The sequence below is a fragment of the Oxyura jamaicensis genome, chromosome 3 (genome assembly GCF_011077185.1).
Source record: "Oxyura jamaicensis isolate SHBP4307 breed ruddy duck chromosome 3, BPBGC_Ojam_1.0, whole genome shotgun sequence".
Lineage (NCBI taxonomy): Eukaryota > Metazoa > Chordata > Aves > Anseriformes > Anatidae > Oxyura > Oxyura jamaicensis.
The window spans coordinates 33,595,978-33,613,492 of NC_048895.1; the positions used below are offsets into that span (position 1 = coordinate 33,595,978).

At 43.3% G+C, this 17,515-nt stretch overlaps 1 protein-coding gene and 1 long non-coding RNA gene across 2 annotated transcripts; one reads left to right on the top strand and one right to left on the bottom strand.

Annotated features, from left to right (window-relative positions):
- Positions 1-262: 262 nt before the first annotated feature.
- Positions 263-5,087, bottom strand: LOC118164626. The gene is made up of 3 exons (XR_004749574.1): positions 4,842-5,087; positions 831-946; positions 263-315 (listed from the first exon to the last, which is right to left on the bottom strand). It is a non-coding gene; the product is annotated as an uncharacterized LOC118164626 (long non-coding RNA).
- Positions 5,088-7,362: 2,275 nt separating this feature from the next.
- PRPH2 (peripherin 2) lies at positions 7,363-16,499 on the top strand. The gene is made up of 3 exons (XM_035321007.1): positions 7,363-7,943; positions 10,689-10,935; positions 16,101-16,499. The coding sequence occupies exons 1-3, from the start codon at positions 7,363-7,365 to the stop codon at positions 16,335-16,337; spliced, it is 1,065 nt and encodes a 354-aa protein (XP_035176898.1). The 3' UTR covers positions 16,338-16,499.
- Positions 16,500-17,515: the final 1,016 nt, after the last annotated feature.

Below are 17,515 nucleotides of genomic sequence, written 5' to 3' on the forward strand. Positions count from 1 at the left end.
ACAGAGCCTGAATGTGTGGTTAATATTTCTTCCCCACGCTTCCTAGTAGTGACAAATCAATCCCATCAGCATCCTCTAGTCTAGCAGTAGCAAACTGTTGGGCCTGTAAAAGCCACGGAGCTGCCTTTGCTGGGCAGAGGCTGTGTAAGCACGGCATTCATGTCCTGCAGTGCCAGACACTGGCTCAGCTGGGCAAGTTGGATGCTGCCACTGGGCTGCAGTAGGTATCAGGGACATGCACTTCTCAGAAACTTCACAAACCGGCTTGTAAGCATGTAGCTGCGTTAGCTGTCCGTCCTAAGTTCATGGTGTTGTCTGAAAAAACAGAATGCAAGTTTAAACCAGAATTTAGACTTGACCTTGGGTCCAAAAACTCCCTTCTCAAAGGTCAGTTATTGAGATCAGAGTTCTCATGTTCCTCTTCTCAAAGTATGTTTGTCAAACTGAAGTTATTGGATAATACCCTTCAGGAATATAGCTTCAGAGCAAATTTTTCCACTACAGATTCACTCCAGGAGAAATTTTATTTCTTGAAACGAAAGTGTTACATTAACAGTGCAGGATATAAATGCAAGCACTAGAAAGTTTTTGCTAGTGTATTCATCAGCTGTATCAGTATAGAAATAGCAACTTTTCCAAATCTTTTTAATGGAAGAAACAGAAGCACCTATGCATTGCTATCTAGCAAGTTATTCTAACAACGCCACTTGTGAAAATCCCTGTGTAGGAGGAAATCACAGACAGCCCAGGCACTAGCAGGTTATTGTCCGTGTGTCCCAGGAGCACTTCATGCTGGCAGCAGGAGTGCAGGCAGCTCTTGGGTTACTCACCTGTGTGGTAACAGCCAGCCTTCGGCAAGCCTTACCAGGAAGCAGGAGGAGGACTAGCAAGTGCAGCATGAGTGAGAGAGGAACAACAGCTGATGTCCCAGAAGTACAATTAGCTACTGGAAGAGAAATACATTTTCCAGTCAAATTTAGCGTGAAGTGGTATCTCAGATTTGTGTTCTGTGGTAACTCAGAGAACTGTGTACTCATTCACTTTATTTTTGACAAAATTATTTAAAAGCATGGTAGAAGTAAATACATACAAAAATGTTTAACCAGATAGTTGTATGTATAATAATCTTTAGAATTTCCAAGCTGTTACTAAACTAATTTCTTCCTCTAAGGTGGAAAAAAAATCTTTTAGTGATTTACTCAATGTACATTTTGGAAGTAAGACGTGGGGATACTTTGGCAGCTCTCCACTATAGAGTTGTGTAGACTATTTCACAAGAACTGCTTCCTGACAAAACACTGAGCACTGTAAGACTAAGAGCCTGGTTCACAAGATTTGCAGCTTGATTGTATTTGTTTACCTTTTGTCTCAACTGGCAAAGAAGGCATCAGAAAAATCTCTTGCTGCCAGCAGGTACGCCTGAAGCACTTCATTCAAGAGGTCAGAACACTTCTTGAGCATGTAAGTGATGAAATACATTGACTGAGAGCGCCCGGGTTTGACAAGTCAGGAATTGCATGTCATCTTGTCTCTAAACAAGTTCATGATGGAGCAGCTTGTGCATCACTTTTGAGCAAACCTCCTCAAAGAGAGTAAGGAGCATGTCACGATGTACCCTGAGCTGTTTGGGCAAGCAACGTGGCTACCACACTTTCCTTCTGAAGCTTGCACCCAAGAACAGAGGCAGGACTGGGCAGGGTTCATGCAGCAGCAGGTCCCAGGAGGTGTGCCAGGCTCTCTCTGTCCTCCTGGGTCAAGGAGACACAATGCCAGCCTGGCCAGAGCTGCTTTGTCTCTGCTAATCGCAGCTCAAAGGAGGAGGGTGGCACGCTCCCTTTCTTCCCCCAGTATAATGAGAAATGCTGACACACAAAAAATCGCCCGCCAGCCTCCTGTAGGCCAAGAGCTGGGATTGCTTCATGTCTAACCTGCTAGAATCTCCTCCTCCTGAGGTTATCGTGTTAAGGAGGCTTTGCTCAGCCCTGGGTTGTACAGAAGAGTTTCACGGCTGAGTGGCTAGCCAGAGAATTCAGTTTCACGCTCATGCTACAGGTGGTGGGGGAGCTGCACCCCAGCCAGGTAACCGGCATAACACGAGACCGGAGCGCACAAAGTCTCCTCAAGGTCTTCAGCTCTAGTTTGTTTCACCGCCACCAGAATAAACAAGGAACTTCGTTAGAAATACATCCCCTACAGTAATAACAGCAACAACTTCTGCTAGGCTTCAGCAGCTGAAAAACAAGCGCCTGCCAGGGGCACGGTGTGACTATATCATGAGGAAAACAGGAACACTGGCACAATAGAACTAAGTGCAAGTTGGCCCTGAACTAAATGGATAATTGGCAGAAAGCTTCTGAACCATACGGAGCACTGAGGCATGGAACAGTCCTCCAGAGTCAGGAGAGCTCACTCTTAAAACATTTCAAAAAACAAGCTGGCTCTAGCCGATGACCTTACAGAAATCTGCAGATAAACGTAACTTCATTAGCAGCAATCTGACTCGGCTTTCTACAGCTCACCTGTCTCCAAACAACACAGTTTTATTCAAAAAGACAGTTCTTCGGCTCTATGCAAATCTGCATGTTGGTATTTGTTGATGTTTTGGGTTGGCTGGTGAGAAAACTTGATCCCAGAAAAGCAGCCAAGAGTTTTGCTTCTGGTTCCAGTGTGGCCAACATTTCACCTGGCGCCCTGAGAGAGGCTGCCCCCCTTGCCTGCCTGCACGTGGCTCCCTGAATAGCAGGGTTGTGCCCCCTGTTATGGGCATTTTCTCTTTATCCAGCCCCATTTCATTTAGATGGATTCTGGTGTGGGCTTTAGCAAATTTACTGCCTGAAAAAACAGGTAAGAAGTACACAACACAATTTCATACATGCTTTTACACATATATTTGAGAGCTTAGATATTTGAGAGCTTAGATTTATATATATATATATATATATGTATATGTATATGTATATATATATATATTTGATTCTAAAAAATATAGTCTCCCTATTTAGGTAATAATTCCACACAGACAAGGATCAAATCTCAGTGGCTTTACCCAGAAAAGCTTCAGGTGCTACAAAATCCTTCAAAAGCTTTCCACTAAAGAATTTCTGAATTCTTTATGAACATACTGAACCCCGAGCCCCTCCATACCCACCTACCTCTGTCTTCCGAGTGGATTTCTCCCAGCACGTGGGAGTGGGATCTGAGGGCAGATCTTGCTGGATTTGAGAGCTGCCTGCAGACAAGTACACGTCTTTCCCTCCCTTGTTTATCATCCTTTTGCTGCTCAGCTCTCCCCCCTCCCCTTGTCTCCTACTTTCCATCAGGCCCTCCCCACTTCTGATGGGCTTTTTTTCTGTGCAGCCTTCTTGTTGCGGCCGTCTGATCTGCACGAGAGCTTATAGGCTGCACTGTTCCAAAAGAAAAAAAAATTTAATCACACACAAGGAAAGATACAAACAGCAAGAAAAGCCTGTGCTACTTGGGGACATTCAGCGTTTCCATTCACAACATGATCTAATTTATCTGAGTTCAGTTTCCATCTGTTTTGCTGTTTTCCAGTAATAATGGCTATTGTGATCCTTTTGGAGGCTTCTTTGAATTCCCAACATATTTCTTCCCTGTTTCTGCAAGTACAGACATTGATTTATAAGTTATTCTTTCAGCAGTGAGCAGTACACCCTAGGCATCACAATAATACAAGTAAATACTCACAATGAGCATCCCGTGGTTCAAGAACAGACTGTTTTCTGAGCACATTATCCACACTGTGGATAAAGGACGGCTGAAGTGCCGGGAGCTGCCCTGAGCAAAACCAAGCTGAAGACCCCCCAGTACCTCCCAGTGCTGCTGGGAAGCCACAGGGGCCGGTGCCCCTCATCCCCCTTCCCAGGGGGCACAACAGCCCAAGCACTGGATTTAGCCACTTGCCTCTGTTCCCAGCCTCAGGGCCTGCAGGCACTTCACAAACAGGGCAACCCCCCCAGTTACTGGTGTACCCAGGAGCGACAAGTCACAAATCACTTATTCCTCCTCCTGTTATCCATACACCACGGCACAGCCATCTCATCGCGTTGTGCCTTAGGACCGTCCCTGTACATACCACATGGTTATAAACCCCAAAAAATCCACAAACAACAGCACGTAAACAAGTTCTTTAGCTCCGCACAACAACCTCCTACAAAACGGGCACCTTCACCCTTGCACCCTAACCTCTTCTAAAGGAAGAAAGAAAAGACAACCACCAAGAAAAAAGAAAGCCAACTGTTTCACATCATAGAGCAACATGAAAGAAGCAGATTAGGCCAGGAAGTGATTTTTATTACCAACTAAAAGCACTTTGATAATTTAGGCATGTAGGATATACCTGTATAAAGGGAATTTGCCTTTTATATTTCACATTCATTAAGGCTTTGGAAGGAGCACAGTAGGTCCAGGGCTGAGCAGCAGACTGTATAGCAAATACCAGATTGAATCATTTGTATTAAAAACCACCTTTTCCCCTCCCCTAGCATTAACTGGTAATGTTGTGGGTAATATTTAGGTTAGCTTTTTTGGAAAAGTATCAGTATTATATTGTTATCAGTAGATATTACAATTCTAGAACAATATTTTGAATGCGAACACTTCCATGGTGAGTCCTAGCAGATCAATAATCATCTGAGTATTTTATTCTAACTTTTTTTTTGTTTTTCCCCTCTGGAACAGCATATGAGTTACATATTTGAGTTTAATATGCAACCTCGGAGGAGACCATTAACTCAAACATCCTTACTGCAATTAGCCTTTGTCTTCAATTATCAGTTTCAAGATTTTCTAGTTGAAATAGAAGGAGGTAGTAAATTCACCCAGTTAAAGGCCAGCCCCAGCCAAGGTAAATATTTACAAGAAGAGCAGATTACAGGCAAAGGCATCTTTCTTTGCTATGCTGTCCACACCCCAAACCACGTTTTATGATCCCCCATAACCTTCCTCTTCCCTAGGTTACTGTGCTGAAGGCACCCCTCAGCTCACCAGTTTGCTAAAGCTTGCACAGGGTTTGCCCCCTCTGTCTGGGATGGGCTGGAAACACCAACTCTCCACTTTATAAGCATTGACTTAAAAAAAAAAAAAAAAAAGCATGTGAATTACCATCTGTAATCCACTTTAAAAACCTGTCAGTACGGTAACTCAATTTGATAAGCAAAGTAGCTTTTACTGCCCCAAGTTGTATTGACCTGTTGAAACTACTTAAATAAACACAGTAAATATCCAAATCTGGGTTGCTTTAATTGTGCTCGTTACTCCCGGTGATAACTTTAAAGGAATCACCTGAAGTCTCAGAGGCATAATGGTGAATCACCTTCCTGGGCATCAGGTGATTCCGGGATCATCCCCCAGAAGGCATTAACCATTTATGGGTGGTTTATCAGGACCTCTCCTGATACCTTCATTAAGACAGGAGATTTGGAGGCCCCAGTGAGCCCTGAAGCTTATACTACATGTTCTGTTTCACTGCCCCTGTTCCTGAAGTAACAGGAAACACCATAGTGCGCACAGTTCAGTTACATAACTTTGATTCATCAGATTTACAGTGGGCATCTGAATGTTAAATTATTAAGGTAGCAGGTGTTGAGGCTTATCTATGCCCCTGAATACAAACTTACCAGTATCCAAAGTGGCACCAGGCTGACATCTGCTGTGGGCAGTTTTACTATTTCTTGTCCTATTAATTGCAGGGCAGAACATGTTTCACTGTATATCCCTCTGCTTCATGGTCCTGAGATATATGTGTATATATATGTGTATATATATATGTATTCACTTACCAAAGTTTCCCTCTGTCATCACTGAAAAGAAAGGGAAAAAAAAAACAGGTTCATTTATATAGAATTGACTTCAGGCTGTCAGATAAATACACCCTCCAAACTACCTTGTATTCCCCAGCTGAGCCCTGGCGAAGTCAGTGAAATGTAGCAAAGTGCGCTGCATGGGTAGGATAAAAGAATCCAGGAGAGAGGTTATTTTGGTGCTATAGCTTTCTGCACAAAAGTATTTAAGAGACTCTCCCAAGAAGCAGCCCTTTGCACCCACCTCTCAGCAAGCAGAGAGAAGAGCTCTGAAGCAGTTTCCTTCCTCCCTTCCCCTTGCACGCTCACCTGTGAGGGCAGCAGTGATACAAACAACCTGCTTTAAGAAAAGCCCAGTTATTAGCTGCTCTCCAGGTCCAGACAGGCCAAGGGAGGGCCATCACAAAGACCTGCTATTGATTTAGCACAGGAAAACACAGCAGCTTGACATCCTTCATCATCACTCAAGAAACCTCCGGTATCCCAGGATCTCAAGCAGTAACCAAGCAGCATCCGTGGTACCAGGCAGCAGCAGTTCTACATAAGCATTGTTTTCAGAGCACTGTGTTTCACTTTTCCACTCACCTTCCTGCCACCAGGGCTGCCAGGGCACAGGCCTCGTCCCCACCTTGGGGTGCCCCTTTCTCCCTCCCTCCGCTGGTTCCAGCCCAGTGAACTTTGTTTAAGTTCATTTTTCTCTGCTGCAGAGCTTTTCCAAGCACGTGTGTGTGTGTTATTTATTGAGTTTCTCTGAACTTTTCCTCTCGCTTTCCCTCCTGTCAAGGCCCAGAGATTGTACGAAGCCTGAAAGTAAATAGAAAACGCCATGCTTGGGTTTTTTAGGTCACCGTAAACGACATGCTGAGCTGCTTCAAGAATGCATTAAGCCACGGGATGCCATCTTGGGTAAAGAGGGGAGGATGAGGACTGGAAAGGTGTTTCTGGCTGTAGGTATGAATAAATCAGGGTCACGCAGAGGAAGTGTGTTTATGTATTCAAACAGCATTTTTTTTATCTCAGAGCCCTCTTCCCTTTTTCTCAATCCATCCATGTTCTTCTGTTAACAAGGATCCTTTTATATCGCTGGGTTTTCACATTCTGCCAAGCAGCCTATCACAAGAAAGCCCAAATCTACTAAATAGTAAAATGAGGGATTATTTCCACTCATCTGTTGAGAGACATTTCTCCAAATTGGATCAAATGATTAAAGGCATTAGAATGACGTCGTGCAGATCCAGATCAAATCATTTGAAACCTTGAGACTGTTTCTCCTTTGCTTGGAAGGAACCACCAGAAATAGTTCTAGGCGCTAATTGCCCATTATTCTTACTAATGAGAAATTGTTAATTTGGATCTTTGAATATTTGCTTGCTTGAAGCCACGCACGGGGAGCTCAAGATGGAGGGGCCGTGCAGCATCTCACTTCAGGCTGTGCCGTTTGGAGCCTTTCTAAACGCCTGAATGGTTCTTCCTCGAATCGCTTACACGGAAAAGAGGGGTTCAGGCTGCGAAACCTTTCAACACCTCACGTATTGCGAAGATGGCACTGCTGAAAGTCAAATTCAACCAGAAGAAGCGGGTAAAACTAGCCCAGGGACTATGGCTCATGAACTGGTTTTCAGTGTTTGCTGGAATCATTGTTTTTAGCATGGGGTTGTTCCTCAAAATTGAGCTCCGGAAGCGAAGCGAAGTGATGGACAATTCTGAAAGCCATTTTGTGCCCAATTCTTTGATATTGATGGGTATATTATCCTGCGCCTTCAATGGTTTTGCTGGCAAAATTTGTTACGACTCTCTGGATCCCACTAAATTTGCCAAGTGGAAACCTTTGCTGAAACCTTACCTGGCACTATGTTTCCTCTTCAACATACTCATTTTCTTCGTCGCTCTGATTTGCTTTCTCATGAGGGGCTCTCTGGAGAGCACGCTGGCTCAGGGGCTGAAGAACGGCATGAAGTTCTACCGGGACACAGACACCCCAGGAAGATGCTTCATGAAGAAGACAATCGACATGCTCCAAATTGAGTTCAAATGCTGTGGAAACAATGGCTTCAAAGATTGGTTTGAAATTCAGTGGATCAGCAACAGATACCTGGACTTCAGCTCCAAGGAAGTGAAAGAGTAAGTGACTTATTGGGGTTTGCATTGCACAGTAGCATGATTTGGTCAGCATTACACTAAAAAAACATACATCACAACTGATGCTGACTGCAGGGTTTTCTTGTATAAAATGCTTTTCTTTTTTTTTTTTTTTTTTTTCTCTGCCCTTGCTTTAATAGAGATGCAAAATGCTCAGCTAGATTACTTTCTCCTCTGCCAAATTCCTCTAACATTATCCAGAACGTAAAATGCAAAGCAGTAAAATGTAATTCCCACTCTTACATGGTGTAATGTAAATAGATTTAAAAATATCTGCTTTTTTTTTTTTTTTCTATCTTTTATCTCTTTATAAACTCATTACACCAAGCCACACATTCCTACTTCCAAAATCAAGCGAGTGGCTAACAGCAAAGTACCAGAACCTTGCTGTACCTAAAGCAGATTTCCACAAGACCTAAGTTCCTATGCAGAGGCCGCTAGGTAGACACGGTTGACACTGCTTCTAAAACTCCAACTTAGATATTGGTAAGTAACCAGTCTCATGAAAACAAGCAGAAACAGCAGTGGTTTGCCAATGACTCGCATGTTTTCAATCCTTAAGATTTAGAATTCCATTATTAAATTCACTCAGTGGATTGCTTCACCGCTGTGACAGTTTGGGTCTGTCAGCATCCATCGATGTTCCCAGCTTTATATACTGTGTCTTGCAGTCAGGTGCATTGTATGTTCTTAAAAGTGAAAAAAAAAAAAAAGTTCTAAATCTATACTCATACCTAATTTTTTTAAACCTCATACGAAAACTTCACTAGCTTCCTCTGTACAAACCAGAACTGATCGTTGACCAGAAACACCTTAATGGCTCTATTGTCGGTGTAAAGAGGTATTAATCTCAAAATGAGGTTAGGCGCAGTAAGCGCAAGTGAAAAATAAACATGAGAACAAATGAACTTTTGAAGTGAAAAAATTAATGCTGAGCATAAATAGCCACAATCTTTTAATAAATTAAGCGCTAGAAGAGGTTGTTATTCTGATTTCTTTGAGAACGTCACTCGTTAGGTTGGTACTGGATGGTTACACAGAGGGCTTGTAAACTAGAAGCCATCTGCTTTTTAAATATACTGCGTATGTTAAAAAAGTCTGAAGCACTCTTGAAAAAAGCTTTGTGCATCTCACGGGGTCCTTGCTCAACTGTGTAAATGCTACTTCATTTGTGTGCCTCTCTGCATATTGTTTCGACTAGCTGGTGGTCTGCTGATTTTTACAATTCTCAACCAGAACGGTATAGTGAAAACTCTTACAGGGTTAACCTATTGCACTGCAGGGTTATAACGGATACATTCACTATTTAATAAGGGAGTATTTGTGCTGTGAAGGTATGCCTGTGGGTATAAATAACTACTTGAAAACATAATAAGTTCACCTTGCCAGCATTATACGGAGATTTGAGAGCTATAACTTAATCCAGCAACAGTGGAAGGACAAAGCACAGAGGGAAAACAAGGTTATATTGTCCTTAATAAACGATGTCTTATTTGGGACTGAGGCTCACAGCTATTTCTTTGTGCTGCTGAAACAGGAAATAGGGCATTAAAATTTCACAGATGGATGTTAATGAGTGAATTTAAGGTTTGAGCTACACGGTGAGGCACAAACTCTGCTTGTATTTCTGGTGGGATGTTCTGGCCCCTTTCAAGTCAGTAGCAGTTCTCCTTAGTTCCAGGGAAGGTGGGAAGCCATCCTCTGCAATGCAATTTTTAGATTATCTGAAGAATTAAAGTCTGATCCAATCTCTCTGGATCTCGTGGAGCATTTACACATCAATGGGAATGAAGCGCATTTGGTGTTTAGATGTATTTAGGAGCTGATTGCAAAGTGGAATTTTGCCTCACTGGGCTTTTGTCATCATCTGTCTCTATAACACAAATTTAAAATATTGTTATTAAAAGCTACAAGTGACTCTCAGTTTTTTGTTTGTTTGTTTTTTCCTTTCTAAATCACCAGGACTCTCCATTCTGTACCATTTTCTAAGTAAAATGGTATTTATTACAGTTACAGTGCACTTATTATAGTTTTCTTCTGTAGTCCCAGTGGAACTAGTTGCATTCTAAATATCTCATGTCTAAACGTCTTCATAAGGCACCAGATTAAATGGCTACTTATTGAGAGCAACCACGGTCTTGAATTATAGTTGGGAAGCTCCTGCAAGGACTTCAGGAATTTCTGAACATCTTGTTCCTGAAACAAATTTCATGTTTTAAATAATGGATACCTTCCCAACCCAGGAATAAATGCATAGCACCTTCCTAGAGCTATTGTCACTGAAGAGAAGATACTAGATTTGCTGGATCCATGATTTAGCAGGATATAGTGGGTCCTAAGGCTGCTGTGTGTCGGGTCACCTCCAGCAATCCTTCCACCTAGCTATGCAGTGGTCAATCACTCTTTTCTGACTGTCTTTCATTAACTCTCTCTCTACTTTTCTTAAACATTGCATTCTTTGAGGAAGTTACTCAAGAGAGCTTGTGTCCATAAAGAAGAGTTACCTATAGATTCAGAGGATCGTTGATATGGAAAAGGGTTTTAGGGAGGAAGACCACCCAGGAGGAATGCCACTCTGTAAACAGGGGATACGTAGCAGTTGCGTGGCCAGGAAGCACTGAGGAAAATCTGTGTTTCATTTGCTTCCTTCCTTGTTGGAGTTTGCTGTGGTGTGTCTTTATGTGTGTGTGTGCATTAACACGTCCTTCTGCCCTTGCCTGCACACAGTCGAATCAAAAGCAACGTGGATGGACGGTACCTGGTTGATGGCGTCCCCTTCAGCTGCTGCAACCCCAGCTCCCCGAGGCCCTGCATCCAGTACCAGGTCACCAACAACTCGGCTCACTACAGCTACGACTACCAGACAGAGGAGCTCAACCTCTGGGGCCGCGGCTGCCGGGAAGCCCTCCTGCACTACTACAGCAGCATGATGAGCTCCATGGGTGCTGTCGTCCTCCTCGTCTGGCTTTTTGAGGTAACCTGTCGGCACAGTGTGCTCTCCCCCTCACCCTGCTTTGCCAAAGCTCTGGCTTGGCCAGACATTTCTAACGCCTACTTCTGACCTAAAAATCTATATAAAATACATCAATCGTCTGCCACTGTCCTGTGGCTGGGGACACCCACACAGCCGTGGGTGGACATCTGCAGTAGGCCTGGAAGGTCTCAGCCTGGAGATGGGAAGCCTGGGAGTGGGCTGAGCGTCCCCACAGCAAGGGGAATTAAAGGACCAGCTTTGTGCCCTGTGCAGAGAACTCAGCTCTCCAGGCACATTATTTCTACCTGGGTTCCCACTAGTAGGGAATAGAAAGTACTTAGAGCAGTGCACCAGAAAGAGGCGGCATCAATTTGTGGAACAGAAAGTGGAATTAAGTGTTTTATGCAGTAATAAAAATAACACACACAGGGTGTCCAGCTTCATATCAGCATTTGATTTAAGGTTCTCCATCAGCTCCAGTAATGGTTTTGACCACAAACAAAACAAATGGGTTTAGGCAAAGCAGATAGATTAATTTTATTTTAGTGTACTTCCAGAAGCTGTGGTGTATGTGTAAACAGGTGAAAATACTGCCTGGTGCAGATGAGGGCACTAAAACCTGAAGTGCAGCTTTGCTGCTAAAATACTGTCCATTAGATGTGAGAAAAACATGTCCCTCTGCCCTTAGGAGGGCCAATTTTCTTGCTGTGGTGTTTAATCAGTGCTAATGCGAAAGGAGCGTGGGATGGAACGGGCACGAGGGCTGGTGCGTGAGGGCTGGGAGGCAGAAGGGAAGGGAAGGGAAAGTAAGGGTCACTGCGGGGTGCAGAGCAAAGCAGGCTGCTTCTGATACTGGAAATGGCTGCTGCCCAACCGCATCACCTATCTGAAATGATTTAGCTGTTTTTCTCAAAATTTGGATAAACACAAGTAGAAAAAGATGCACTGCATTTTGTTCCAAGCACTGGTTTGCTCCTTCCATGCTTTTTAAAAAAGTAAACATCTACCTAAATAATCTGTGAACTGAGAGGGAAAAGAAAACCATCACTGTTACTCTGTTGTGTTATTGTAAAAACAGCTACTCTGTGCACTTGGTAGATGTCCTACCTACTTGTAGCACCGTTATTCTGGTCAGAAAACAGAGAGAAGTCTGTGGCGCCTATCTCAGCACAGATTCAAATGTCGAGTCCTTGAGAAGAGGGCAATTTCAGCTGTATGTGAAAATCAGAAGGGGATTCAAAAACTCAGGGGAAAATTGCACAGAAATACTAAAGCCAGCTGTGAAAAATCATGAGTAGGAGCCCATAACATAACTCTGCTGCCTTCTGGGAGAGCAGTGATAGCGATACATTAACATTAATAGCAGCGATAAAAATACAGCATTTTATTTCTAACTTTTCAAATTACACCCTGGCAGTGTTTTCAGCCTGTGGAGTAATGAGAAATACGATCTTCTCCTCTATTTCCTTTATCTCTTTTGAAATATAATGTGAGACTTTTTTCAGGTAATCAGAGGACATTCGGGGCAAATCTTTAAAGAAATCTCACAAGCACTTGTAATCCCAGGTTATATTAATTGGCCCTCCCGGGTATTTATGACTCGCCTAATATTCCACAATAACAGGTCCAGATTTGGGTCTCAAACTCCCTCTGCTTTTAAGGGAAACTTTGAAGGGAGGAAGCAAAGCAGGGAGCAGACATCAATTTATCCTCCCTTGGAATACAATCACTTTCTTTAAGTTGCAGTCAGGGTAGAAAATGGTTTTCTACCAAGTAGCAGCACAGCAGAGGTCTGGGCTGGCTCCTGGTGAAGTCAGGCTTCAGCCTCACCAGGGTGGAACACAGCAGGAGCAGGGCTGTGGGCCCCACATGCTCTGTTTCAATTTTAGCTAGCTTGCTGAGAAATTACAGGAAAAATGCAAACACAAAAGTGTGTCCTGCGTTACTTTGCCTCTGGGACCAGCGCAAGCCAGAGCCATTGGCACCTCCTCTGTGGTCAAAACCACCATGGGGCCTGCGAGGGCTCTGTGGTGGGGCCCAGGGCACCGAGGGGAACTCTCCTCACCAGGGTTACCTCCAGGCACCAAGTCACTGCGGCTCCACCTTGGGGTCTCAAGTGTCTGTACAAATCTGTTTTGAAGTGTTAGGACTTCTTTTTGGAAAAAAACTAACTATATACAGCCTGTTGTATTTTCTGGAAGTATATTATTATCTGCAGACTGCTTTTACTAGCAAAGCTGTAGTCTTCCCTGGAGTGACTATCGGTCATGAGGATGACAAAAAAAGATCTCACGGTGCCCTGGCTAAGCCGCCTCCGGATAAACCCTGGCAAACAGATGGGCTTGGTTGCAGAAGGTCAAGCAGAGCAAGCCCGGCCATCTTTGTGACCTGCCTCAGCCAGCGAAGAGAAAACTGGGGGCTGGAACAGAGCCTTTTAAATCACGGGTGTGAGGGCAGCAGCGGTCCCCAGCCATGCCAGGGCATTCACCTGTATAAACGTGTGGTGCTAGATTCACCTCATGCATGGTGCCACAGAGGGAGCACAGCTCTGAGCTCTGGGAGCTGGAAGCCCAGGAGAGGCACAGGGCATGAGTGGGGTGTGCACTGCACATCATGTGCTGGGGGGGAACTCAGCACCGGAAGAGGCACATAGTAATCTTGAAAACCTGTCCATAGGCAGCAGGGGAGCAGGGATAAACTTGGAGAACAGAGTAGGATCTACAGGCGAAGATTCAGAGGCTGTGGTGCAGAGGGATGCACCAGATCCAGACACAGTGAGCTCTCCCAGCTCACTGTGGCATCCCATGGAGAAATGCCACAGGCCTGTTCTTCCTGCCACTCTAAAGCTGCTGTAAAATGACAAGAGTTTTCATGGCAGCTTGTTCATTGGCCAGGGTAAATAATCACTGAGCAAGACTGGGCTAGCTGTGGGACTCTGATGCCCAGCCCTTCTCTGCTGGAGTGGGATTAAACACAGGCCTACAACTCACAGCAGCACAGACTGACTGAGGTTGGCAAGGACCTCTGGAGGCCATCTGGTCCAAACCCCTTGCTAAAGTAGGGACACCTAGAGCAGGTTGCCCAGGACCATGTCAAAGAGGCTTTTGAACATCTCCAAAGATTAAGACTCCACAACCTCTCTGGGCAACCTGTGCCCCTGCTTAGTCACCTTTATGTTAAAGTACTGTTTTCTCCCATTCAGAGGGCACCTCCCGTGCTCCAGATTGTGCTCATTGCCTCCTGTCCCAGCGCTGGGCAACACTGAAAGGAGTCTGGCTCCATCTTTGCAGCCTCCCTTCAGGTATTTATGCATGTTGATGAGATGCCTCTGAGCCTTCTCTTCTCCAGGCTGAGCAGCCCCAGCTCTTTCAGTATTACATCACAGGAGGTGTGCTCCAGTCCCTCTGTCATCTTCATGGCCCTGTGTTGGACTCTCTCCAGTGTGTCCATGTCTCTCTTGTACTAAGGAGCCCAGAAACTGAACCCAGTACTCCAGGTGTGGCCTCACCAGTGCTGAGTGGAGGGGAACGGATCACTTTTCTTGGCCTGCTGGCAACACTTTGCCGAATGCAGCTCATGAAAATGTTAGCCTTCCTTGCCACAAGGGCACATTGCTGACTCACTTTCAACTTGGTGACTAGCAGTACCCCCAGGTCCTTTTCTGCAGAGCTGCTTTCCAGAAGGCAGGTCACCAGCCTGTGCTGGTACCTAGGGTTTTTCCTTCCCAGGTACAGGACTTTGCACATCCCCTTTTTGAACTTTGTGAGGTTCCTGTCAGCCCATTTCTCAAGCCCATCAAGGTCCCTCAAAATATTTCTACAGACTTAGGTCAACTCTAAGTATCTCTACAAAGCTGAAGCATGCTGAGGCATTTTTGAGGTAGCAGACAAGTCCAGCTGCCATTCATAATTTCTCTGGTAATGTGATCTGTGTATTGCATGCAACTCTAAGTGTCCTAGACAGGATTTGCAAATGGAAAGAGATGGAACTATTGAAAAGCTGCCTGCATTGAAGGTTTGGAATCAATAATTTACAACATAAATTACTTCAGCAAAACTGATGGTTCAAGGCTCTATGCTATCATATGGGAAACAGATTAATTTACCAGATAGTTGTCTCCAATTTCCTGGAGCCTCTTCTCTTCTGGCAGAGAAGACAGGCTCAGGTCAGAGGAGGTGATGAGAGCCTGAGCATTTCATACAGCTTTTAGCAAGCCTCTTACACCTGGGAACTCAAAACTCTTTCTGAGTAGGACTTTTAAGAAAGGAAATCTTAAACTAAGAGAAAATGCTACAGAATCTCATCCAAGGGCAGATCACAAACCATGAACACAAGCATCTTCTTTAAAGCAAGATCATATTTAGTGACTTAGAGCCTGAGAGTACAGCTAATTTTGCTGTCAAACAGTGGGACTTAGTAAGTCAGTCACAAGAAAAACTACTGCTGACATACAGTGAGGTAGCACAAGTAGAGAGCAACATGGAGATCATCTTTTAGGCCCAGACCTGTTAATATATTAATCTTTACCCACAACAACCACTGTTATGAAAGATATTAGTCCCAGGACTGTGAGAAGAAAAACTGGGTCTCAGTGAAAGAAAGATGTCAAACACTTTAAATCCTGAGACTAGCGTGATATGACTTAGCATTTCTTGTGACCTTTATAGAGCGGTGCTTCAATTGGTTTAAGTCATTGTATTATTTGGTAGATCCACAACAAAATGAGACTGTTTCCAGATTCAGGGCCATGAGAACCTTTTTTGAAGACCAAGGAATCAGGGTTCATGTGTTCCTATGTTAAACAGGATGAGAAGTTGCATTTGGATATTGAAGTATTTGATGGAGTTTGACCAATGTTTTTCCCTTTTGGTTTGTTTGACCAATGATTTTCCCTTTCTGGCCTTGAATGAAGGTAGAAAACAACATCTGAAAATGTTGAGGGTAACCAATTTAGTCTTCCAAGAGTTTGGAGACACTGATCATACGTAGACAGGATGACCAGGGTAAAAAGGCTAACAAATGGTCCACAGAAACACATGCTTGAGCAGTTCCATGTTTCAAAGGAGTCCAAAAGCCAGACATGAATTTTGCAGTTGGCCACGCTATGTGCCTGATACACAGCCTCAGAGACTGACAGTCTCTGTCTTCTTCTTTGCATGGTGCAGACATCCGTGATGGTTGGCTTGCGTCTTTTGCACACTTCTCTGGAAAGCATCCCAAATCCTGAAGACCCCGAGTGTGAAAGTGAAGGGTGGATTCTAGAGAACGGCCTGAAGGACACTCTGAAATCTGCATTGGAGAGCTTGAAAAAGATTGGTAAGTTCAATCAGGTGGAAGCAGGCGCCGAAGGGGCTGAAGGAGAAGAAGCTGGGAAGACTCCAGCCATCACAACGGTCAGTTGAGCTCCTAAATGATGTGGACTTTGATAAAAAAGGAATGAAAAAAACTGAGGACTGTGAATACCTACTTTTTAAAAGCTGTGTATCAACCATCAGAATACACATTGCTACACGTGCTTTTTATATATATATATATATTATCTAAATATGGGAGTATACAGCATAGTGCACCTTGGGATAATGCATTTATCCACATCACGAGTACACCATATTCTTAACTTTTTGGGGAAAATGACCCCACTAGGACTTGCAATGCTCATATGTTCCCTTACCAGAGACAGTTAGTTTAAAAATAAAAATAAAATAAAAATAAAAATAAAAAAAAGAAATGCTGTTTTCACACTGATCCAATCCATTTCATTTTGTTTTGAAATTAAAAGTGAAATTTGAAATGTTAGTATTTTTTCCTCAGGCTGGTTTATCATTGTACTCTACGTACTTAAACTTTTAAAGACAAACAGCTTGGTTTTCTGGAGAATTAAATGTTAGAAGTCAAAGGAAGAACAATTTCCAGAATTGTATATAACATAGTATTTTGACAAACCTCTCATATAATGTGATTTCTTGTTAATGTGCTAAGCAATGGTATTTTCTGCTGTATTTTTAAGATGTACATAATAGAACAAAATGCAAACTTATACCGATAATTTATGTACTAAGCAAAAATTGTAACTTAATGAAAGAGAACAAGTATGAAAACAACACCAAGGTAAGATTTATGAGTTTCTGATTTTATTTTATTTATTTTTTATTATTATTTTTTTTTCAGCCAGCATATTCTGAATGAGTGTATTGTAGACTTATGCTTCATCTTGTACTCAAACAAGCAGAAGCTTAGAAGATTCCTCCTGTAGTGGGTGGAATCAATGCTATGAGCATGTGCCAGTTATGGCTATTCTGGATGTTTTTTAAAACTATGTAATCTCATAGCTTTCTCCAGGGTATTCAAGCCCAACTACTTTTAAAATAAGAAGAAAAAAAAAAAAAAAAAAGTAAAAAAAAAAAGGTACTTAGAACTAACACTTTAAATATTTTCCAGGGTCCTAGCAAATGATGGATACCATTCATCCACAAGTACTCCAAGCCTCAAACCCTGAGGCCAGGGAAAAGTAAGTTTAAATCAGTCCCCAGCGTGCAAATTTTGCAACATTTATTTTCTCTCATCAGTGACAAGGTACCCA

Excerpts from the sequence above, each read along its gene's own strand:
- PRPH2 (XM_035321007.1), top strand. The coding sequence starts at position 7,363 with ATGGCACTGCTGAAAGTCAAATTCAACCAGAAGAAGCGGGTAAAACTA. Across the intron at positions 7,944-10,688 it reads AGCTCCAAGGAAGTGAAAGA|TCGAATCAAAAGCAACGTGG; the intron begins GTAAGTGACTTA and ends GCCTGCACACAG. Across the intron at positions 10,936-16,100 it reads TCCTCGTCTGGCTTTTTGAG|ACATCCGTGATGGTTGGCTT; the intron begins GTAACCTGTCGG and ends TGCATGGTGCAG.